This window comes from Haemorhous mexicanus, chromosome 18 (assembly GCF_027477595.1).
Source record: "Haemorhous mexicanus isolate bHaeMex1 chromosome 18, bHaeMex1.pri, whole genome shotgun sequence".
Taxonomy (NCBI): Eukaryota; Metazoa; Chordata; class Aves; order Passeriformes; family Fringillidae; genus Haemorhous; species Haemorhous mexicanus.
Genome location: NC_082358.1, coordinates 423438 through 447236, shown reverse-complemented (window position 1 = coordinate 447236; position 23799 = coordinate 423438). Strand labels below are relative to the sequence as shown.

The window sequence follows — 23799 nt, the reverse complement described above, 5'->3', positions numbered from 1 at the left end:
TGAGCACCAACAGACTGCTTCCAGTGGTTTCTTGGACTACCAGCAAGGAAAGATGAGAGAATGCTCCAGTCAGAACATAAAAATGTCCCCACCAGGTCAGCCTAACAGACAAATTAATTACATCTCCATCAGCAGAGACCATGCAGGGGGCCATGCAAAGGATGCCTGTGCGGCCACCTCCTGCAGTCCACCTGCAGCACTCCCAGCTGCTGGAGGAGGGACACAAGCAGAATATCCTTCTTACCCTCCAACTGCCCATAAAGTTCTCTCATACCTTTATGACCCTAAAGGCTCCAGAAGATATGTATGTGTAAAGCAGTATTGTCTTTTACCTGTTTCAAACCATTCTCTTCCAAGATTCATTAAGTGTCCTTTGGTAGCTGCCTGAGAATTAAGAACAGAACCATCCCAAAGCATGGCTTCCAAGTGCTTACTTCATGCTGATTCTCAAATCTTACTCAAGAGCACTGACATTCAGGCTGAAATGTACAGCCCCATGCAGATGTAATCATGCTGCAGAAATTCACAAAAAAGACAATTCACAAAAGATACAGCCATGAAGATTGTATTTATTACTATTAGAACAGAGGAAAAGCTACTTTACTGATTGTATTTACAAATCCGTTGGCAAAGACAGTAATATCCAGTGTCTTTTATGAGCATGTTTTACAACCCTTGCCAGAATCATTCACTTTTATTAGCAGCAAATGCCTATGGTTTGATTGACTGCCACTGGCTGAGTGCAAGAAGTAACATGGATCACTACTTCAGTGGCTGCAGGCAAAGCTTGACACAGACATAGGCACCTGCAGCCTGAAGAGGAGGGCAGGTCCCACATGGCTGCTCCAGCCCTTGGCAGGCAACAGGACAGCCTGAGCTTGTTCAGTGATTCAAATCTCAGGACAGCATGTCAGAGCTGGTAACCTCTGCCTGTCTCTGCACTTCTGGGGCAGTAGCTTCACATCTGAAGAACAAGTTGTTCAGCACTACAGAAGGACAGAGCAAGCTGAGCGGCATCAAAGCATGGAGATGGGTGTGTACGTGAAACAGATGCTGGCACATTTCGTGGGCATGCTTGACAAAGCTAATCTTGACAAGGGAGCACATTTCCTGGCCCACAGGACCACAGAATCATCTGGTATGAGGAACCTTTATTCAGCTGGGCACAAAACTGAATTCCTGCTCTGGAGTTCATTCAAACTCATATGAACATAGGCTCTGGGAACCCTCTTAGAAAGACTCAGCACATGGCACCTCACACTCACGCTGGTACTGATTCAGGCATCAGCTCTAAACCTTGCTGTTGGCAGGGCTCAGCTCCCCACTGCAGTCTGGAGAGGATGATCTCAGGTCCCCACTGGAAAGGGAAAGGGATACAGAAACACAAATGCAACCTTGCATGATACTGGCAGACTTTACATCAGTAATCCCAAAACATACTTTTCTGCAGCAGACCTGCCTCCAGCAAGGAAAACACCTCCAAGGAAGAGCATAGATACTACAGTTGACTACAGGCAGTACTAGCATTTCTCAAGCACACAGCACTGCTTTTTCTGGAAGGGTGTACCTGAGCACAGGACCACTTCTGACTGTTGGGGCCTTTCTTTAGACCTGGGCTGAGCCAGAAGGGTGGGTCAAACTGGTATTTAGTTCCTGGCAGAGTGGTCTGGGAAGGATGTGGTATTAGGAAGGGGGCTGTGAGGAGCTGGAGCTGTGAAGGCTGCTCTGAGCATGGGCTCAGGTGCTCCTCAGCAAAGCCGGTGTCAGCTCATGCTGTTTGTAGCAAACAGGAGCTGCAAGGCCACTGTGGTCACTGCTCCAGAAGATACAGCCCTCATTAAAGAGGATGCCAAAGTGGTTGTTTACCTGTTTGTTGTCAGGTGTGTGGCCTTCCTGTTGTGCCCAGTATCATGGTGTGGGTGGGTACTAAGCTGGTCTCACATGCTGCTGCGCAGCTCTACAATTCTTGAACCTCTGCACCTTCACAGCCCTCTACCAACAGCACTGTGGGACATCAGAACAACCCTGACACCTCCAGCCAACAGTCTGCAGAGGTGAACAAGGCTGGCCCTGTAGTAGTAGGATTATTCCTGATGAGGCAGCATCTTCCCTCGGACCAGATCTTGCCACAGCACAGGAGTGATGTTCTCCTACCTCAAGCCGACTCTGCCTCTAGAAGGGAAATGGAGTCTCACTGCCCCATGTAGCAGTTCCTCGCACAATGTCACAGCCCTTTCATTAAGCACCCAATCTTGTGGCTCTCAGGAAGAGGATTGCACCTCTCTGACACACACAGAAAGGCCAGGAACTGCTAACCTGACCTGGCATACCCAAGGATTTCCAGGTGCTGACAGAACCAAGCCTTCCAGAAATGCCCAGTCCTTGTAATCATATATTGGGAGATGCTGAAGGGCTAACCCAGGGCACGACAACAGCAAGGACAATGGAAGAAACCTACATGGAGAGAAGAAGACTTAATCTAGCAACTCCTCAGAGCAATGTTTAGCACCATGGGGCCAGTGGCTCAAACCAGCCCTTTGATGAAGCTCGTGTCCAAGTGCACTATCAGCATGCGGAGAAAAGACATTTCTTTGCGTGTGTTCTCAAAGATAACACGAGGGTCGTCGGACTGGCAGCGCAGGCAGTTGGGGGCCATCACCATGGCCAGGTTATTCACATCCATCTTTGTTCTGCCCACATTTGATGGCTGAGCAAAGATCTGCAGATAGCAAGAACACATTCAGATGGAGCAGTGGGAAAGGGCAAGGAAGTCCAAACACATGGCCCAAGAAAAGGTGCAAGGAGAGCAGACATAAAGCCTGCCTTAAGGACAGTCCCCCAAGCGCCATGCATTCACAGGGAAGAGCACTGTGCTCTGACACAACCAACAGAGCAGCAGCCTTGGCAGACAGGAAACCAACCCCAGGCTCTATAAAATCAGGATCAGGGTTTATTGCTCCCATAATGAACAAGGCCAGCAAACACCCCTCCATCAATCCCAGCTTAAGTACAGATAAGAGGTCTTAAAACCGTGCTGACGGTCCCATCATAGCTGTCCCACCAACTATGCTTCACATGCTCCTGGCCCTAGTGCAGGGCTGTGGAGGCTGCCTACCTGCAGGAAGTGTATGAGGTAACACAGCACCAGTCTGTTGAGCTCTGGCAAAAGCTGCACCACAGCCACGGCAGCATCGGGGTTCTCATAGTTGCTGATACACTCTTTGTAGAACTGCTGGGGGATGACAGGCTCCTCCAGCTCCCGATACCACAGCTTGAGGAGAGAGGCTGGGCAGAAAGCAAGTGCATAAGAACAGCTCTGGTCATTTCCCCACCCCCTTCAGGGGCAAACTTGGCAGTGAGATATGGCAGAGAAGGGATTTCTGTGCTTGTGCTGTTTCCCCTTAATTCAGTCTTGGCTCTGAAATGCTCAGGGACCCAAGCAGACCAGTTAGTGGCAAATACTGGCGGCTACCTACCTGCTCCTCCAGGAAGCAGCCCTGGGGCTGCCTAAAGAAGAGGTCAAGGAGACCTGAAAGACTTCCACCACTCTGCCCAGCTTGTACAGCCTTACTGCATCAGAGACAGAGATTCCTCCCCACTCCCAGTGTTTCCTCTATGGGTAGTGTTTGGAAAGGCAGTGAAAAGATACAGAACAAAATCCCAGTCAGTGCAGACAGGCTGTGTACACATTCCCAAGCAGCAGCACACCCACTGATCTGCTCCTGCACCTGCCCCTCTGCACTGCACCGTGGCTGAGGCTGCAGCAACACAACTGCAACAGTCCTGTACCTGGTATGTTGGGGTCACTGAGACTGTTTGGGATTCTCCACTGATCCACCTGCAATTTCAATGCATTGACTTCATCTATGTCACCTGGTATCCTGCAGAGACACAGAAAAGGTCCTTTTGAGTGAGCCAGGCAATGTGCTTGGTGAGGCAGCTGGCCAGGAAAGCATGGCTCTGAAGCTGCTTCTGGGGCCTCAGGGAGAAGGGAGCAGGGAGAAGGCCTCAGGCATCAGTGGCTGCTACAGCAACAGTTCATCAGAGAGAAGGGGGTGCTTATTTTTATACACCATCTTGAAGTGGAGGCTCCAACTAGCTCAGATATCAACCACTGCTGTTCTCAGGAGTGAATATTTTCTGTAACCAGGCTTCTTTGCAGTGTGTTCAGACCAAAAATGAGCATCTCTGGCTAAATATAGTTATATATCTGCCAGGACACTGGAGTTTCTCCCTCCCCTACACTGGCTAACCACCACTGCCAAATCTGATGAAAGCTCATCACCCTGCCTGGGGATGAGCTGTCCACATAGTTAAGTCACACCTACACCAGTCCCCTCTGCGCTAACACATGCAAACTGGCTAATGATACTACAAGAGGTGATTCCTGAACCTGAGGAAAGTCAGATTTTATCCAGTCCACAGTGGAGTGCTATTCTTAGGGAAGAGGAAGCATGTGGAGGTCAATCTTGACTCCTTGGCTATGAGGACTGACATGCAGTTTGCTTAAAAGTAGCACAGAACCCCCAAAGCTCACCTGAAAATCCCCTCAGTCTGTTCCCCTCCCAGGGCCAGGACCTGCTGTGATAGCTGTGTCTGCACCCACGGGAGCTTGTTCCCTGGGTACATGTCCTGCTGCCGCAGCATGATTTCCTCCAGGGAGCTGCCGAAGAGCGATGGCGTGAGGATGGCATTCCTGGCATGCATTATCTCTTCCACTGTTGGTTTACGGAGGCCCTGAGGACGGAGAAAAGCTTAGAGCAGCCATGGCACAGCCAGCCCGCAGAGAAAGAGTGACCCAGGGATGGGGACGGTGAGTGGCCAGGACAGAGAAGGCTGACCCTCCATGAGGGCAACTAGTCAGCTACCTGGCAGCATGGTTCTTGTTCTGCAGCCTAAAATCAGGGGTGGTTCTATTCATCAGGCCCAGGAGGAGCAGAGGAGACCATTTCGGAGAATTTGGGCTGGTTTTGCAGAGATTCTGTTGCTGTGTTTTGCACAGCAAGGGGATTGCTCTGGCTGCAGCTCCACCTGCTTTAGGAGGCAGTATGGAGTGGAGCCCAGCCCAGACCCAGGTGTGTAGGGTCAGCAGAGGGCACCTATACCCCAACCCAGCATGAAGCAAGTGCTTAGCCACAGACAGGTTTAAAACAGTCCTTTGGAGATGGGAATTCCAGGTATTTCCAACTCCAGGGAAACCTTTGCTCTCAGAGGTGCTAACACCTGAAAAGTAGGCATTGGTATCTGTTGCTTCTGACAAATACCAACACTTAAAAGGGGTTTTGAATATTCTGTGGCAGCAGTTTGGAAAAGCACAGAGCTGTGGCAGGGGGAACAGGCTGCCCAGCATAGTGGCCTACAGCAGTGATCCTGCAGCCAAGTGGGAAATGCGACAGGGAGAAGCTCCCACTGAGCCCTCTAAGGGTCAGTGGCCAGGGCTGCAGTTGTGTGCAATGTGTGTTTGGAGGCTTACTGTCCTCCCCTGGCAGGATGCCAGGAGCCTTCGCCCCTCTTAAGGTATTTCAGCTAATTTGTTCACTACACAAAGTTCAGATGGCAGGAAGGCCCCAAAGGAATTAAAAAAAAAAAAAAAAACACCCAATGACCAGATCTGGCTTGGTGACCTAGAACTGACAGGCCAAGGCCATCTACCACTTTTCATGGCCACAGGCAGAATCATGCAGAGGGAAGAAAGGAAGATTACAGATAACACAGAGCACGGACTCCCCTCTGCACCAGCCATCTTTGCTGTATGACTCTTAGAACTGGAAATGAACAACTCTGCAGTAAAACAGCTGCAAGACCCAGCCCATATAAGCTCTCAATGCAAAGGGACACTCTTCCCTCACCTGAAGAAACAAAATTATGAGTATCCTCTACACAGACAGCTCCTTTTACCCTGGAAACAGGTAAGTGTTGGGGTTGTCTTTGTCCCTGAGGCCAGGAAGCAGGCAGCCATGCAGATGCCTGCACAGCAGGCAATGCTGTCTGCCAGAAGGATGGCAGGAACTGGACAGCAGCCCTCTCCCAAACATTCATGGGGAAATGTACTCAGAGCAAGCCTCTCCAACTCACTCTATCTCCATTTCCTATCACTGAATCAGTGGTGATCACCACAGTCCCCCAGGCAGCCCCCAGGCCCTGCAGCCAGGGCAACTGCTCACCTTTTTGCCTCCAGTGACGGCTACTTTATGGAGTTTCCGGTAGCAGTACTTGGCGTAGGTGCTAATGGGCAGACCTGGCAGGAAAGAGGAAATGAGTGGTCAGCCCACAGCACCATGCACCCCCACACTGAAGCCCTTCAGAGAGCTCCGGCACAGCAGCTCATTCTGGCACAAGCAGCCCACCCAGTGCACAGCCCACTGCAGCAGGGTGGGACTACCAAAACTTGAATTGAACACCCTGAAGTCTCCCAGTCCCATGGCAGGCAGTGTCAGCGCATGACAGGGCTTGGTATTAGAAAGATTTATCTTCTGAGTGAAGGCTCATAGCTCTGCACCTCCCATCCCTGCTCCTGCAGATCTCCACCTCTCGCACCCAGAGTGCACCTGCCCTACCCTGACTCCACGTGTGGCACCCATTCAGCATTCACAGCCTGGGCACACACACATGCGTGGGCCCTGGCCTGCTGGGCACAACCAAGGCTGCTTATTTTTTGAGAACTTCGGTTCCTTTGCTAGTGAGAGTGGAGCAGCAGAGAAAGGTGTGTGGGGACAGAGTGGCAGCACCAACAGTGACCTCAGGACACAAGAAGAGGCATGGGGAGCTGATGGGATCTTATCTTCCCAGAGACCTGCAGAAGGTTTCCTCACATTCCCGCCTGCAACCTTCTCCAAACCAGGCTTGTACCATGCAGCTCAGGCATGCTCTGTGAGACAAGGAAAATGGGACACACCAAAGCTTGGGAACTGCACCTCAAAAGCTGCTGCCCTCCACAAGAGCACCTGCTCTGTTTGTGCTTGGTTCAGTGTAATCTGAAGGCAAGTGCAAGCCACAATTCACAGAGATAATCCCCCCATGACACCAAGAGAAATATTTGCAATGACAGACCATTGATTGCTAAGAGAGTTTTCCAAAACCGTTGGCCTTTTGTTCTTGTTCAAGTAAAACCCAAAACCACTCACTGAAAGCAGTGAACAGATCTGCCCTATTTGATTCCCTGCCAGGCCCAAAGCCTGCAGCACAGTTCAAATACTTGTGTCTGTGAAAATCTACATTCTAGTCAGATGCTGTGCATTTTACGTCAGCCTTTCACACACCCTATGGCTTAGGTATGCTGACTGGGAGCTTGGAGGTCTTCAAATCCTCTTAATGCAGAGGGAGGACAAACTCTTCCCAAGCAGAACAATTCCCAGAGGTGGGAGATGTGTTGTAGTCTCAGCCAGCAGATAAATCACAGTCCTTGGCTCCCCTCGATGAAACAAGCACCTCCTGCCTCAATCAATCTCCCTCACAGCTGAAGCAGAGCTTCTTCACACCGCTGGAGCCACACCAGAGGTGGTAAAACAGCATTCCCATCTCCCACAGGTAATGGGAAGGAAAGCCAGTTTTGGGAATTTCTCTAAAGCAAAATATTCACTGTAAGCAAAAATCCTGCTAGGCATGAGTTACACTGGGAATATCTAAGGATTAAAAGGAAACAAACCAAATGAGATGTCCTGCGATGCTTCACTACCCCAGGTTACAGCTTCTGCTGTCCAGTGTGAGACACACCCCAAAGAGAGGTATCACCCTTCTCAGAGGGCAAGGGGAAGAAGCTGGACTATGCCTCTGCATCCCAGCAGGATTTTGCAGGAGACAGCACATTCAAAACTAAGAAATATTTTTTTCACACTGTATTTAGACCATGAAATACATAATGTTTGCAAAAGAAACTGGTGTCCTGCAGATTCCACATGGCCGATGCACGGGCAGCAGTCAGACACATTTGCTTGAAGCCTATTTTGTACTTTCCCAGGAAGCTCCCCAGTCTCAGAAAAAGCCTAAAACCTACATCCAGCACTTTCTGCAGTGAGGCCTCCTGCTCCCATGACAACCATGTGCAGCCTCTGACCCAATGGGGCCTGTTTGGGTCACACGTGAAGCTGACCAAATTTAAGTAACTGAAAAATAAACTTGCAGCATGCACAAGAGGATGGAGGAGTTACTGTCCCTAGACCTGAATAGCCAAAAAGGAGGCAAGAGCCCTGAGGAACAGGGTGAGCAGCACTCATCCCAGAGAGCACAGACCAATGGTTCCCATGCAGCCTCCCTGCTCCAGAGTAGAAGCCATCTGCCCTAACACAAGTGTTCCTAGCTCCAAGGCATTTGCAGAGTGGGATGGGTAACAATGGAGAGAGAGACATGGAGAGCCCAGGAGGCACACGCTGAGCTGTAGGAAGGAACATGAGGGAGAGGAGCAGAATTTAACTTTAGCCTCAGCTTCTCCAAACCAGCAACCTGTCCCAACCATCTGCCGCTTTCAGAATGCTCATCTAGAGACTGACTCCCAGCACTGAGCTCATCATGCACGCTGACATTTCCAAACATGTGGGCCAGGTAATCCCTCCACAGCTCAGCTCCTGCTTCTTGGTGGACGGCTGGGCAGCTTCATCTGCACTACCTGGAAAGGGCTAATCCTGAAGGCAATTCTACTTCTGTGAGCACATAATGAATCTGAGAAATCCAAGATGATCTGTTATTCATTATGGTATCATGGTAGACTCAGTAGCTCAGGAACAGATGACAACTAACAGCTCACACAGTGAAAAACAGTTTTCAAAGGAAAATATTTCTCCATATGCCAGCCTAGAAACACATGTGGACAGCATCTTAAAGAACACCTCTTTTTAGAAAAAGTTAAAATCCAGACCAGACACGTACAGGAACATACATTCTGGAAAAGACTTAAATGCTTTCCTGCAAAAAAAAAAGTCCTAAAAATGCACCAGTGTGGCCATAGAATGTGTCTTTTAGCACTAGAGAAGCTGTTGTCTGGATATTCGTCCGATCTACCACAGCCTTTTGGATCTCAGCCTGGCTCAGCCAGGGCAGGTTCTCAGACCAGGATCCCATCTCACTGCACTCTACATCATAGGGGTAGATGTCACAGTGTAGGAAGCTCGGGTCATCTCAATGTGAGAATCAGCAAGCTTCGTTTATTGATTAGAGCATCAGACATTTAAGCACAACATGTAATAAGCTCATGCATATTCTGTAAGCTAAGCAGTCTATTGGTTATTCTTACTTCTTCATTCTTTACAGCTTACATCTCCCTTTTCTCATGCTCTGCTCTCGGCTACATCATCTTGTTATCAGACTACAACTATACTCAAGGCCACTGCGGCCTTGCAGGTGCAGGGCCCAGATTAGCTGGGCCAGTACTTTTCCAATTCTCAGCTATCCAGAGCATGTCTACGTGACCTTTGTCATGTAACCAATTCCCAACAATTCCCCTGTTTTCTTTTTGCACAAGCAATATTTGACTAAATGCAGTAAATATTATTTTTTACACTATTTTTTATAAGCACATGCAAAAACAAAGCAAAACTAATACTATTAACAAAGCTATAATGTTTACTATAATACTAGCTTTAACAATAAAACATAGCTATAATCTTAGGTTTACGGATTTGAGCTATCTATCAACACTAAAGCTTAATTTTACTTGTAAGTTTCTAGTTAACCTCTGCAACTCAGAGAGCTGGGAGTAAATAGACTGCGAATGGTTAAAAAGGTCTATATAACACAGGCTTTTAGATTCTTTACAGTTATGCAGTTCCCTTTGGTGTACTCACAGGGTTAATTTACAGCTCCTTGGTACTACTCTCACCCCCACTCGCCCTGGGCTGGGGAACAGAGGCAAAACTTTTAGGAGTTACTTTCTTTACGCCGCTGGGGCGAGCGGGGAATTTAAGCATTTTAAACTTTAACGGCAACTTCTAAACTAGACTCGAATCGGCTTGCGAAAAACGCTGAGTTTTTACACAGGCCCTTGCGGCACCGCAGGGGCAGGATGGCGTCCCCCCCCTCCTCTTCGTCTTCCCCCCCGTCTCAGCTGCCCCCGCAGGGGCAGTCTCGGGACAGTTCGAAAAGTTCGGGAGGGAATATCGGCTGATCGCAGGCGCTGGCAGCTACTGTTGGGGGCAGAGGGGCGGCTCTGAAGACGGTTCCGCTTGGTGGTCCCTATTGTCGACTCTAATCTTCTTCACCGGCGCGGCGGGCGAAGGCGGGGTCGCCGCGGGAGTCGGTGGGGGCTGCAAAGCTGAAGGAAATGCATCTCTTGCCGGGTTGGGGACGGCAGCCGCGTCCTTTCCGGGTGCCGAAAGCTGCGGTGCAGGCGCAGACAGCTGCTGGTGGAGCCGACACGGGAGATGGCAGGACAGCCGCGGCCGGAGCTCTCACGGGCTCTGCTGGAGAGGCGGCCACGGGAGGGGTCGGCACGGGTAATACAGGGTCGACTCCCGCCGGCACCGCTGTGAATGCAATTGCCGGCTGCGATGCAGAAAAAAAAAAAAAAGCACAAAGTGGCCGCAGCAGTTTCTGCTCCCAGCGGGGGAGCTAAATGTTACTTTTACCGCGCCGCTGCTTACTAAGTTGTAAAGTTAGTCTCACGTCTAATTAAAAAAGATCTTACTGTTTCTTTGCTTGCTGTAACAGGCTCTTTAACTCTTGTTTGGTTATGTTACGGCTTGCAGTCTATATGCAGGCAATCTTGGGAGCTCTTTTCCCAGGTCAATACTTTATAGTCCCCACTTTTCTAAAAAGCATTTAAAAAAAAAAAATCATACGCCGCTTGTCTTTTCATACCTTTCAATTTAAACGTCAGCGCTGTTGCAGCTCTTCCAAGATGTCGGCGGCGTTCATCGGCCGAGACTCCTCTCTAGGGTCGCTCGGGGCCGGAGTACCAGCTCTTTGCCTCCCGTGCTGCTTCGGGACCGACACGGATACTGCACTGGACCGTGGCCAACAGGTTCAAGCCGAGACTCCTCTGTAGGGTCGCTCGGGGCACGGAGACCACCAGCTCTTTTGCCAACCCCCCTCTCTTAGGGTCCTTGTTCAAGGCGTAGAGCACCAGCCCTTTCGCCTCCCCCCTCTTTTAGGGTCTCTGTTCGAGGCGCCATTTGTCACAGTGTAGGAAACTCGGGTCATCTCAATGTGAGAATCAGCAAGCTTCGTTTATTGATTAGAGCATCAGACATTTAAGCACAACATGTAATAAGCTCATGCATATTCTGTAAGCTAAGCAGTCTATTGGTTATTCTTACTTCTTCATTCTTTACAGCTTACATCTCCCTTTTCTCATGCTCTGCTCTCGGCTACATCATCTTGTTATCAGACTACAACTATACTCAAGGCCACTGCGGCCTTGCAGGTGCAGGGCCCAGATTAGCTGGGCCAGTACTTTTCCAATTCTCAGCTATCCAGAGCATGTCTACGTGACCTTTGTCATGTAACCAATTCCCAACAGGTAGGTGCTCCTGAGCAGGTAAACTGGGCTTGGCACCAGCAGTGCTGCTCTCCTGGTTTAGATCTGCCCAGGATCCCCCATTCTACAGCACTGCTTTAGCTGCTCTTTCTCACACCACCAGTGTTTCTTTCTACATCCCAACAATGTTTCTCGATCACCATTCCCTATATGGGAAATGCCATGTTCATCAGCCAGACAAGGCAGCAGCCTGCACCTGTCACCAAGATAAGAAACAGATACAGGATGTCTGAAAAATTACTATCCTCCTTCAAAAAACTCCTAGCTAACAGCAGGTGAGCAATACCCTAAGGCAGTGTAGTACCTGGATCATTAACCATCAAGAGACAGACCTCCCTTCTTTGCATTTGTCCCATTTCTTTCTAAACCTCTTTATGCTCTGAGCTGTGGAGGCTGGTGGGCCAACAGGGAAAAAACCCACAACACTCTCCAGGACGGAAAACCCCTCAAGCCATAATCACCCTTGTTAAGGTAAGGAAAAAAGGATCTCCCAGCATGCTTTGCTGTGACATGCAGATTCAATGTATTCCCATTGACCCTTCCCACTCGCTCCACCCCTGTGCCCTCAGCCCATTGGCCCTGGCATTCTGCCCAGCTCCTCAAGATCCCGATATAAAACCCTGCTTTCCTGAGTGGATGCCTGAGTGGATCCCTTTGAGGAAGAAGCTCAGTAAAAGCTCTTCTTGAAACCCCACACTAAGACCCCGTCTCTCCTTCTGTGTCACTTGGATCATGGTAGAGCTGAAATCACCTGGCGTGAGCACAGGCATGCCTGCGCACCTGAGGTGTCTTTTTCAAGATGCTTCTTTGGGAAGGTCATGACAATCCGAACAATGTGCTAGCCCTTTGGGATTTTATTCTGTGCTTCAGGACAGATCATTCCTGAGCCTGCTGCCCAACACCAAAACCAGGCAGCTTTCAGCTCTGCTATGGCACACAGTGAGAAATTTTCTTCTTGCTTTCCCCAGGTCATCGTAAGTTTCTTTCGTCCCATTGACTGTGTCCCTTCTTCCCTCCTTTACATCCAGCTCACATGTCACCTTCCCTGCCTCACTCATCAGCCTTGGAGGGACCTGGGCAGGATATACAGAGTGGGCACAGCAAAACTACAGCCAAGTGGTGCTTTGCTCTCAGTCCCTTCCCTGAAAGCTCCTGATCCCTCTTTTGGTTTCTGACCACTTCCTAGCAATGTCTATGTGTTTCTGGAAATTCATATACAAGCTGGAAAACGTCTTTCCCTCCTCAAAAAGGCACAACTGGGGCTTCCCACTGCACTTGCAGTCAGGGATCTCTCCCCCATGTAAAAAACATTGCTTTTGGTGACACAACACTCTCTGCTGCTTGATCGCTCTGTTTGTCACCCTCACCAGATCTCTTTGCAACCTTTATTTTTATGGCCGTTAATAATTTTCTATCAACACTGAGCTGTCAGCTCATGATTCATCTCCTTGTACAAATCAAAAGACCAGCTCACATTCCTGTGGGATCAGCAGACAATCGGCCTTTTGAAAACACAGCATTTATTCCTACCCATTATTCTTCTGCCTGCCAAGAGGTTATTAACACATGAAAAGACCTTGAATCACATTTGTATTTCATTTACTCACAGAGAATTAAGCTAGAAGATGAATACTGCACAGGTTAAGTGTGGGAAACTTCAAAATTCTTTCTTTGGGTATATGTCAGGTAGTAAATGTTTACTCACCTATGAGCTTCTGGACTGAAAGCAGTATGTGCGCATGTGTGGGGAATCACTGCTTCAACTCAACTTTTCACTGAAAGACTTACATAGATGCTACTTATCCTCTATTCAGTTCTGACTGAAGTCAGTGCATTTGATTTCCTTATGGATTTCTCTGCTAAACTGATGCTACAGCATCCATAAACATCTTAGTATTTCAGAGCCACTAAGAAACTTCTCACAACAGCCTTGAAGCTTCAGGTGCATCCTACCCACCCCTCACACATCTGGAAAGCAGGGCTAGTCAAACAGAAGTAGGTGTTCCAGGGAAAAACCTGACCTTTGCAGCCAGCAGCAGAGAGAACCTGGCATGTTCCTGCAAGATTTCCCCTTACTTCAGGTGCAATTCTAAAGTCAGTTTCTAGGAAAAGTCCTCAGAGTTTCAGTCACCATGAAAAAGCTGTTTTGATTGAGCTACAAGCCCTGCTGCCTCCTCTGTTGAACCCCAGCAGAACAAATCATAGCCTGGTCCCTGCAAGAGCAGCCTCCTGGGCCAGAAAGACATACAAGAGTAAACAGCCTCAAGCTGAGCCAGGGCACATTTAGATTGGATATAAGAGAAAATGTCTTCATTGCAAGGGTAATTAGGCATTTGAACACAGGGTGCTCAGGGCAGTGGTGGAACCTCCATCCCTGGAAGTACTAAGCAAATGTATGGATGTGGCACCTGGGGACATGATTTGGTGATGGGCTTGAAAGTGCTGTGGGAACAGTCGGATTCAATTACTTTAGAGGATTTTTCCAACTTTAATGATTCCATCATTCTATGAAAGGTAAGTGTGTGTGACCTGTCACCAGAGCCCCAGCTGAGGCCACACAGGCACAGCAGACTTTATAGAGTTTCCAGAAGGAAGCACTTGAAAGTTATCCTGGCATGCCTTTTTCATAACATTTTATATATGTATGTATGTATGTATGTATGTATGTATGTATGTATGTATGTATTAGAGGCAACATAGAAAATCCTGAGTTTGAAGAGACCTACAAAGAGTCTAACTGTTGATTTTTGTTTGTATTTTTTTAAAAATTTTAAATTTAACATTTGTTTTTAGGTAAAAACTACACCTGTTTTCCTAAGCACATCTCCAGCACATTCAATTTAGACACGTAATTGCACAGAACAGCCTGCTCAGCCCGCAGGCAGCATGCCCTCTGAACAGAACAATCTCCATGGAGTTGTCTCATAAAGATGTCTTAGTCCCTCGGAGCACAAGCAAAATGAATTTTCAAAGGCTCAGAATGGCCTGAACTCTCCTGGGCTTGAACAGGAAAGAAAAAACACATATCCCTACCAGAAATATAATCCTTCCATGCAATTACAGGTCTCTGCTCTGAATCCCATCAGAGAGAGAGAAACAATGAAACTGTTAGCGCAGGAGCTTCAACCCAGGGCTGTCCTCAGCCCTACCCTTCACTTGCATGTGCCTCAAGAAACAGGGTGACACAGGGAAGCCACCATAGGCAGCAGCTGTCTGCGGGGAGGGCTCAGGAATGCAGGAAGCTGGACTCCAGCTCTCAAAGATTAAAAACTTTGAAGCCACTTGATATAAACTACTGCCTGAGAGGAATTCACAGGGCTAACTGAAGTTTCCTGAAAGCAATATAAAAAATATTGAATGGACTTTGTCTAGTAAGGCTTTAGCCAGATAAAGTGTTATCCTGCAGCCAGCATTTAAACTAAGTCCAGAGGAATGCGCGAGCTCTTATTCACTCTGGACAGACGCCAGGGCAAGCCCTAGGCTGCAGAGCTCAGAAACTGTGGGCAAGGGAAGCCAGTTCTGAAGAGAAAAAGGCAGTGTCCTTCAACAAGTACCAGCACCCTCTAGGAAGAGCCATGGGTTACGCAGTGACTTACAAAATCCATTAAAACAGGCTCTTTTCAACACATTGGCTCATATGGCTTCTAGCACCAGAATACGCTCCAGGAAATGTGGCATGCACAGATCAGAGGAATTACAGCCCCAGATTTGCATCCAACTTAAAATTCCTCACACAACTTGCACAACTGTGACTGAAGGGGCCCCCACCTGTCCCAAATGCAGCCCAGATGCCACTCGCACTGCTGATCCATGTTCTAGTCTAATCTTGAACACCAGCCTGCCACCAGATAAATTTTCCCAAACCCAAGTCTCGGTATGTAAAGAAATGGTCTGATTTTCAGCAGAGCTCAGCATTGCCACCTGCCTGAAGACAGTGCAGACCTCTCTCTCAGCTCCCTGTGCCTCTCCCTACCTTCATCCTCTGTGTTTTGTTTCCTCTTTTTTCTGGATTTTGTGATCTTCTTGTTTTTCAGATCCACAAGCTCCTTGATGTGCTGGGCAACTGAAAATTCAGAAGAGGGTCTCGATTAATAATGTGGTATATACTAAAATACCAAAATACAGAACTGCCCTTGGATATGGCAGCCAGCCTGACTCCAGCATATGAAGCTCTGACAGGGGAAAGGGCCTGCACCACAGCCACCTCCCAATGAACCTGAATGAGGGGCTCAGAACATCATTCAGCTTCTCCAAATGGCCAAGCAGTTGAAAAGTTCATACCTAAATAAACTTGCTGCCTAAATACCAACAAAAGGACAATCTTCTCAAAATCTCAGAGTACTCCTTGTTGCCTGCCTTCTGGGCAAAGCACAGCTGGACATGGTTTTGGACAGAAGTGACAATGGCTGAAAATCTTTATAAAACTCAAATTAGTGCTGCCCACCTGGCAGTTCAGTGAAGAAATTCCACATTAAGACTAAAATAATAAAAAAAGAAGTCAAATATTGCCAGTGTAGCACTTGCCCATTGGACCAACCTCTGCCACCATGCTCATGAGCAGGGGCAGAGGGGTGCTGAGGCAGAACTCCTGTAGCCACCCTGGAGACATGGGGGGGCTTCAAACACAGCAGGTTCCTAGAGGGTCAAGAGGAAAACAGGTGTCTGGTTTCTGGCTTGAGATTGGACAAGACACAGTGAGTGTGGCTGAAATAGTGGAAATAAGCCAATAAATACCAGTTAATACTCTCCAGACTAGTACTTAGCTTTTTTTCTTTTTTTCACACCGACCCCCCCACGCCCCCCCAACCAGATGCTATAGCAATTTAAAATTGGGGCAATAACAGAATATAAGCTGGGCTGGACCCCAAACTTCTGAAAGACAGATAAATTGCATCTCTTCACACTAAAAGCCTGTGTTCTTCAGGATCCCCAAACAGCCAAGGTCTGGTCTCAGTGGCTGCAATGGCTCCCTTAAAAACTTAGGTACTAACAATCCCTTCTTTTTTTGCCAGCTTCAAGGAACTTAAAAGTAAATTATGTCATCAGAGAACCCAGAAAAGCTCTGCCTTTGGAGGGCTGGCATCAGCTCATTTCAGTGCTGACAGGTGAGGTAAGCAGTCTGGGGCTTGCATTTTTTTGCCAGACAAAAGCTGGTGGCAGCTTCATCCCACCAATGGAAGGTGAACTCAGACAACACTCTGTGCTCTCACTGACAGAGCCCACAGCACTAGCTGGGGACTACCTGTACTTTTAAAACCCAGACAACCTTGGCTATGTGGCACAACCCACTAAGATGCTGCTGCATACAGAGGAGGTGCATGAGGCACTTACTCTTTTCATCATTGTCAAGGTGGCGGTAAATGTAGCCTTCCAGGTAAGACTGAAATTTGGGTGATGGGGAAAAAAAGGCCAGACTGATGGCCATGAGTTCCCAGCCCCATGCCAGGCTCCGGTAGCACATGTTATCTGTTGTCTGCCGGATCAGCTGTATGTAGAGCTCATCCCGCAAGCCTTGCATGCTCCAGCACTTGGTGACTGTGACCAATGCCACGTGATTGCGGTCCATGCGAGTCTGACGATCGCCCATGTAGCTCTGCACCAGTTTGAACATCTCACATGCCTCTTTTTTGATGGCCCGGTTGCTAGTGATGAGCATTGGCTTTTTAATGGAGCCACCATTCCAGGACAGCATGTTGGAGATGGAGATCCTTCTTCGGAAGATGCCTTGCGTGTGCATGTTCAGGTTTTTGGAAGCCCAATCCGCCATGCTGCTCTGAGAGATGGGCTTCCGTAGGGTGTTGTAAGGGAAATGGCATCCCACACAGCCACCACGCTGACTGCTGCCCTCCTGCTTGGGCTCTAGCTCTATGATCTCAGGCTGCAAAGCAAAAGAGACATGTTAAAAGCAGCTTAGGTGACTCCTTACCCGGCTAGGAAAATTATCCACAGTGAAATATGAAGTTGCCAGCAACTGCACAGTGGTGAATCTGTACAAACATGACTTGGTACATGAAGAATTGGTGGATTACACCTGCAGTTCTGAAAGAGCCTGGCTAGCACAGCCACACACTAATGCTGTCCCCTAAGGGAAGTGCTGGGACATGGAGCAACAGGGCTGAGTGTCCTAGCTGTTGCTGAGTTTATGGGGATAGACAGGAGGTGAGCTGATTTCCAGAGCAGCAGCACAGCTCTGCGGCACCAAGCACAGACCAAGGAACCAAGTATGTCTACAATCCTCAGTTCCAGTGGAGCTCCAGGAGCCTAGGAGGAGCATGGGACACTGCTCTACAATTAACCCCAAAATACACATTAGTTCTTAGTTTAGAGCAAGTCAGTGTTTCCTTCTTAGTATAGAGGAACTCCTGAATTTAGGACAGAGGCTTCTGCAGTCCAACCCTTTCCCATCTCACACCCCATGTCTCTGCATGTGGATGATGAGATTAGTACACATCACATTCCACCCCTCATTGCCAGCCTGGTGCACAATAATCTCTCCTGGCTTTTTACTTTTTATCCCTTGAGTTACTCCTCTATCTCCTCACCCTCTGAATTCACTCAACACACTGACTAAAAATCCCCACCTGCAGTTCTCTGCCATCTCAACATCCTCGGTCTCCTTCAAACTACCATACCTGCCTGGAGTTGGTTTTTCTTCTATCACCCTACCTGCTCCTTGAGTACGTTCCTTCTGAGAAGTCACCTCCTCATACTATCTGGAGGTTCAGGAGGCTCCGGGTTCTCTCCTCTGCTCTCTCTGAGGCTTCTCTCTCACATCTCATTCACAGCCACCTCTGCTTAGCCTGTCCCAGAACTTCTGCCCACCCTCCTCTGATAGTGAGTTTTCTTACCTTCCAATTTTCCTCTCTATCACACAAGCTCAGCGCAAGACATCACTGCTCACTCAAGCCACTTTATGTTATTTTCAGGTGAGGCAGTGATTTTGCTTCCATATTTTCTGCAACTTCTTCCCTTCCTTACGTGACTCTTGAGTATTTCTATGAATATTTTTTTTTAATTGACCCTTTTTGCCTCTTCCACAATATCTGTCTCCTTTAACCTTCTGCTTCTCCATATTACCACATATGAATTATTTTTCTTCACTTTCAAGGACATTCACAGCCTATCCCCAACCCACTATCTCTTGTGCATAATCAAGTTTCAGCTCTCCCTGTCAATGTAACAGGGTGTAACACAGCCAGAAGACCGGAGAGCAGTTTCCTACCAAGTCTAAAGAGGGTATGGAATGAAATTGCTGAACTATTAATAGTAACATGTAAGTCATGTAAACTTGATGTGTCTCTGTGCCTGAAAAGTGGGAAATGTGGGAACATGATATCAATTTTCCAAAAGGTTTCAGATGAAAGTAAGGCACTTATTGATCCAAAATGGCAATAAAGAGAACACATACAGATAAATCTGATAGAGCAGAGAGGTGTCAGCCTGGCTTTCAAAGAAAAGTTACACCTCATAGGTCTGCTGGAGCAGTTTGGAATAGTGAAGGAGCTTTCCCAAGTTTCTTCATGAAAGACTTTGTACCAGCAAACAGGAGAAAAACTAGAAAAAAGTAAGAAGCCATTTTTCAGCATGGAGGATGATTATCAGCTCTGCCTTATCAAATTGATGTAGAGACCCTGGTTGTTCAAAATGGGAGCAAAGAGTGAGCAAAGAGAAAAAAGGGAAAAAGCTTCAGGAGATATAAATCTATCTACAAAAAAACCTAAATCTGAACTTAAAACAGGAAGCAGGACATTTCTTTGAATCCAAGTAGGAAAAGAGATGGCAAAATAATCCTGCAGAAGTGCTGTGTTAGAGAGAAACCTACTCCCCTTGTGCAGCCACACTAATGGGGCTTTAAAATAGCTATTTCCAACAAGATGCTAGAGCCACTGACACCGATTTTCTAAATACTGCCATTCCATGTTCAGGAAATGGGAAGGAGAATAGCATATGAGGAACCATTTGAAAAATGAGAGAGGGAAAAAGAGGAATTGCTGTCCTGTGGCTATGCAAATCTTGACGCCGTACCCAACAACTCAGACCACTCCAGTAAAGAAAGTAAGTATGAGGGAAGACATGAGTGACAGTAACATGATCAGGCAAGCACATTTACCCAAATAACAGAGCAGAGCTACCCACAGTGCTGAGGCCTTGATGGACATGAGCCCCATCCCACAATTCTCCTTCCTCTCAAGCCACTGGCCTCAAACAGGGTTTCCACGAGCAAAGCTGTGAAGCTTTATGACCTGTTTGCTATTCAGCAGGAACAGACATGTCCTGCCTGCAGCACACCCCTGGAATTAAACCCTCCCAGAAGCAGGCTCTGTATGATGAGTCTAGCAACTCTAGCAAAGAAAAAAAATAAAATTTAACATAGCACAGATGGGGAGGTACCTGTGAGGAATGGTGTGTAGTGCCTGATGAAGTCAAGCTTGTCTGGCTGGTGACATTCTTTTCTAAAGAATCTATTTTCTCAAAAGTTCTCTTCTGCCTCATTGTGTCCTGTGGAGCAGCCACACTGCTGGGAAAAAAATCCCTAATCTCCATGTCCTGTCTGTACAGAGACCTGTTGCTGGCTGCGACACCATCCCTGGAGCTCTGGCTGATGGATTTTTTCAAGTGGTCAGACTGAAACCTGACCGTGCTGCTCTCTGCTGGAACACTGTTCTCCAGGCTCTCAGCATCCAGGCTGGCTTTGCTTCCCCTGCAAGCTGCTGACCTGCCCACCACAGCACGCATCTCAGCGATCACTTTATCATTCAGAGCTGTGAGCTCACTGCTGCTGCCCACAGAGCCAGGTCTTGCTTGACCTGCTCCTTGCCTCCTTCCTTTCCTTTTTCTCAAGCTTGGAGAAGGGCCAGTTGAATAACCAGAATCCTGATGCCCAGTTGGGAACTCCTGAGTCTGCAGGCTGTTTTGCCGACTGTGGTGGAGTTCCATGTTCTTGAGGACATTTGCTTCCAAGATCCTCCAAGACTCCTTGAAGCTGTCCTTTGAAGCAAGCTGACCAGGCAGTTTAGTGGAGGTATCCATTATTGCAGCAGATGAGCGGGAGAGTTTGGCAGATTGGTCAACATTGACCATATGTCTTATATATTCTCTGCCAGCTGGGCTGTATTTAGTGGAAGAGGGATTTCTTGTATGCTTCTTTGCAGCATGCTGTTGTTGCATACTGGGATGCTGCAATAATTTGGTTGGTTGCAGCTGCTTTTTTAAGCTATTGCTTGGTGACCTTGGTGGAGACATCCTACTCACACAAATGCTTTCAGTGTCCATATCTACTGGTGGCTCATCATAAATTGGCAACTCTAAAGATGGCTCATCATATATAGGTGCAGGAGAGGCATATGTGGGGGATGCAGGCTGGGGGGTTCCTGTCCGGCTTCTTGGAGGTGTTTGAGAAGTAGGACCATTCATCATCACCAGGCAAAACCCACCACTCTCCGTCTTTTTGATCTGCATAGACAGCTTTGTTTCTCCAGCAGGCATTTGCTTTGTGGGTCCAGGGCTCTGGGATGTGGATTGAGGCTGAGCATACATAGCTGGTTTGGGAAGAGATTTTGGGCTGTTGGGCTTTGGAGTGCCTTGCAGCTGAAGAGAACTGTTTGAAAAGTTCTGCATCTGCCTCAAACTGTTCACTTTGACCAACATGGCTGCTTTTGTGCCTGGCAGAGGCTGCCAATGGGTAGGAGTCTCCCTAAAAGAAGAAAGATACAAATACACACAATTATTTAAGAATTGTATTTACTGAAGTACCTTCTACGTCTACCCAAATACCAAATTGTTAGTCTCAAAGTGCCTGAATAGTCCCCTGAAGTACCTGCCTTCAGATTATCCAACTATGATGACAGTCCTTCCAGACCATGCTATTTTTTAATATAAGTTTCCAGATGTGTGTTTATTTTGTAGAAAAACCTATGAGTTCTACGGGAGGTATATGGGGGTGGCCATTCTCCACTCAGCTTACATTCCCATATAACCTGCCACGCCTCCACCCAATCTCATCCAGATGGACTCGGATCTGGTACCCTTGGCCACACCAACTGGCCCTGCTCAGCTCTCATGGCTGTGAAACCCTCCTCTGCCGGGAGTACCACCTCTGATCCTGGTACTCGGGATCCACCACAACCCAGCACGCCCATTGCAACACTCCAGTTCCCAGGATGTATTCTACAGTGTAGCAACAACAACCTGCTGTGACCACAGCCAGTCTGTGTTTGTGAGCTCTGAAGAAAAGGGAAAAGAAAGGATATGAAACCAGTTGAGCTTCCAGGTTTTTTAAGGCATCACAGTCCCCAGGAAGGTCCACTTGAATCTGACCCTACCTCCATTTGAATTGTGCCCTACCTCCATGTATCTGCTACCAGCCATTACTGGGTAAGTCCTAAGGGTGTACTGCATGTGTTCCATCTGAGACAGGAGATGTTCCCCTAACACCTTCACGGCTTTTCTGCTGTTTGTACCTTGCCCTTGCTCTCCACTCCACATTGCTGACCTGTCCTCTATGGCCTCTGTGCTGGCAGACACACCCACTTCTGCTGCACGTCCAGAGGTGCCCCCCGCCATGTTTGGCTCTCTTGTGCCTTCCCTGCCAAATCCCAAGGTGTCTGGACACCAGCCCTCTTGCTCTGCTCCTGCTCTCCAGAGCCCTTTCACCTGGCCAGGTGCCAGCCTCCTCCTTCAGCACAGCTTCCCTGGGGTATTCTGCCTGTCCTTCCCCCATGGTTATCCTGCCAGCGCATTTGCACACCCCCTGCTCTCCCCACACCTGCCCCGACATCACTGTGGGTGTCCTATTTCACCCGGTGCACTCTGGTCACTTTCTCCAAATCCTCTGTAAAGCACCTAACGTTTCACATCTGTTCCCAATCACTGCCCTCCTAAAGGGAGGTGTGCTCCTTCTCCATCCACTGGTTACCATATTTTTGGCAAAACACGCTCTCTGATGGCAATGTGTCGTGAATCCCATCTTGACACAATGGCACCGTGAGTGGCACAGATGAGGCTGGCACTGCCCTGTCACGGAAGCAGTGCCTGACCCCTGGGCAAGGTCCAAAGGCCTCACGACACCGATCACACTTGCTGTACCTCCATCTTTGCAGGGCTGGCACCTTTCCTGCAACAGAGTCCATGCAGCTCTCTTGTACAACTACCCAGGTGTGGCCAGAGAAGATTGAGAAAGGGCTGTCTTCCTCTGCTTTGAACCCTGGGGCCCCCTCTTGCTCTGGGACCTCTTATGTACCTCCCACTGAGGCACCAAGAATTTCACTTTAAAGGAGCTCCCGACACTACTTCAAGATGGTGATGCAACTGCCATGAGGAAGGCCTGTCACCCAGCCTCCACATTAATTCTCTTCACAGCACTGCAGCCCACTGCTGACCTAAGCCCTATGCCAAAAGCATCTTGGAAAATACAAATTTGAGATCTTCTCTCCATCTGCCCAAGCCACCATCTAGCATAGCCCCTACTCTCCCATTCCTGTTTAGCCCTCAGTGGTTTGTGTTCCACATGCTTCTTCATGATGCCTAATGCAGGGGTTGAGCGCCAGTGATGCCAAGTGAGAACGCACACATGGAAACACCAGTAGTAAGAGCAGCATGAGGGTGGCATTCATGAGGACACCCAGCTCCACAACCCACCAGGTATCACTCCCCGGGGGACAGGGCCTGCTTTTTGCATCAGGGCATCTCCCCTGTGCAATGCCCTGTGCACAGACAAGCTTCAGTCTCAATCCCAAGACTTGCTGAAGACCAGGGTCTTCCACAAAGAGTGTGTGGACTAATAGGAAGAACCAGAACAGCAACACTTCACAGGCTTTTAAATGAGGATTTCTGACACCTCCATGGCTGTATCAGTGAGAGAGACTTTGTCAGTCTCTCATTTCATGGCACAGAAGAGAGACTGGCAAAGGACAGAACAATCCACAGGCTCCTGACTCAGCAGGCAGGCCACAAGTGTGTGACTGGGACATATTTTAGCTCAACCCTACACCAACCGTTGTTGCATCTGGAACAGCATTACCCATTTGTTGAGTTGCAGAGGGATAGCCCAGAGATGCAGATCTATACCATTGCCTTACAAGACCTCCAGTTATGGCAGGGCTGGAAAATAACCCTGTGCTCTGTGGAAAAGTGCTGGACGCCCACATTCCACATGCCACCTCCTGAAGTTTTTCCTCTCCCTGATGTGCAGCATTGCAGGCCCAGCCAGCTGTGCACATCTGAACCATCCACTGAGCCAAGGCTTGGCAGACCCACCTCAGCCAGACACAGCACGGCCAGACTTGTGCCCCCTGTCCAGGCTCATCACACGCTGGTACTGTCTGGCATTAGAA

The 23799-nt window shown here is 48.4% G+C and overlaps 1 protein-coding gene and 1 long non-coding RNA gene across 3 annotated transcripts in view; both read right to left on the bottom strand.

Annotated features, from left to right (window-relative positions):
• Nucleotides 1-549: 549 nt before the first annotated feature.
• The window catches only part of LOC132335921 (rho GTPase-activating protein 39-like), a 62448-nt gene continuing 39198 nt past the window's right edge, over nucleotides 550-23799 (bottom strand). For both annotated transcript variants that reach the window (XM_059862896.1, XM_059862897.1), the window contains 8 exons: nucleotides 19859-21161; nucleotides 16799-17345; nucleotides 15441-15530; nucleotides 6165-6238; nucleotides 4538-4737; nucleotides 3790-3881; nucleotides 3116-3285; nucleotides 550-2719 (listed from right to left, as the gene is read on the bottom strand). In XM_059862896.1, coding sequence (XP_059718879.1) covers nucleotides 2525-2719; nucleotides 3116-3285; nucleotides 3790-3881; nucleotides 4538-4737; nucleotides 6165-6238; nucleotides 15441-15530; nucleotides 16799-17345; nucleotides 19859-21161 — 2671 coding nt within the window. In that variant the 3' untranslated portion in view covers nucleotides 550-2524. The remainder of the gene's footprint in view (nucleotides 2720-3115; nucleotides 3286-3789; nucleotides 3882-4537; nucleotides 4738-6164; nucleotides 6239-15440; nucleotides 15531-16798; nucleotides 17346-19858; nucleotides 21162-23799) is intronic.
• Nucleotides 9116-15434, bottom strand: LOC132335923 (uncharacterized). The gene is made up of 2 exons (XR_009488776.1): nucleotides 10789-15434; nucleotides 9116-10473 (listed from the first exon to the last, which is right to left on the bottom strand). It is a non-coding gene; the product is annotated as an uncharacterized LOC132335923 (long non-coding RNA).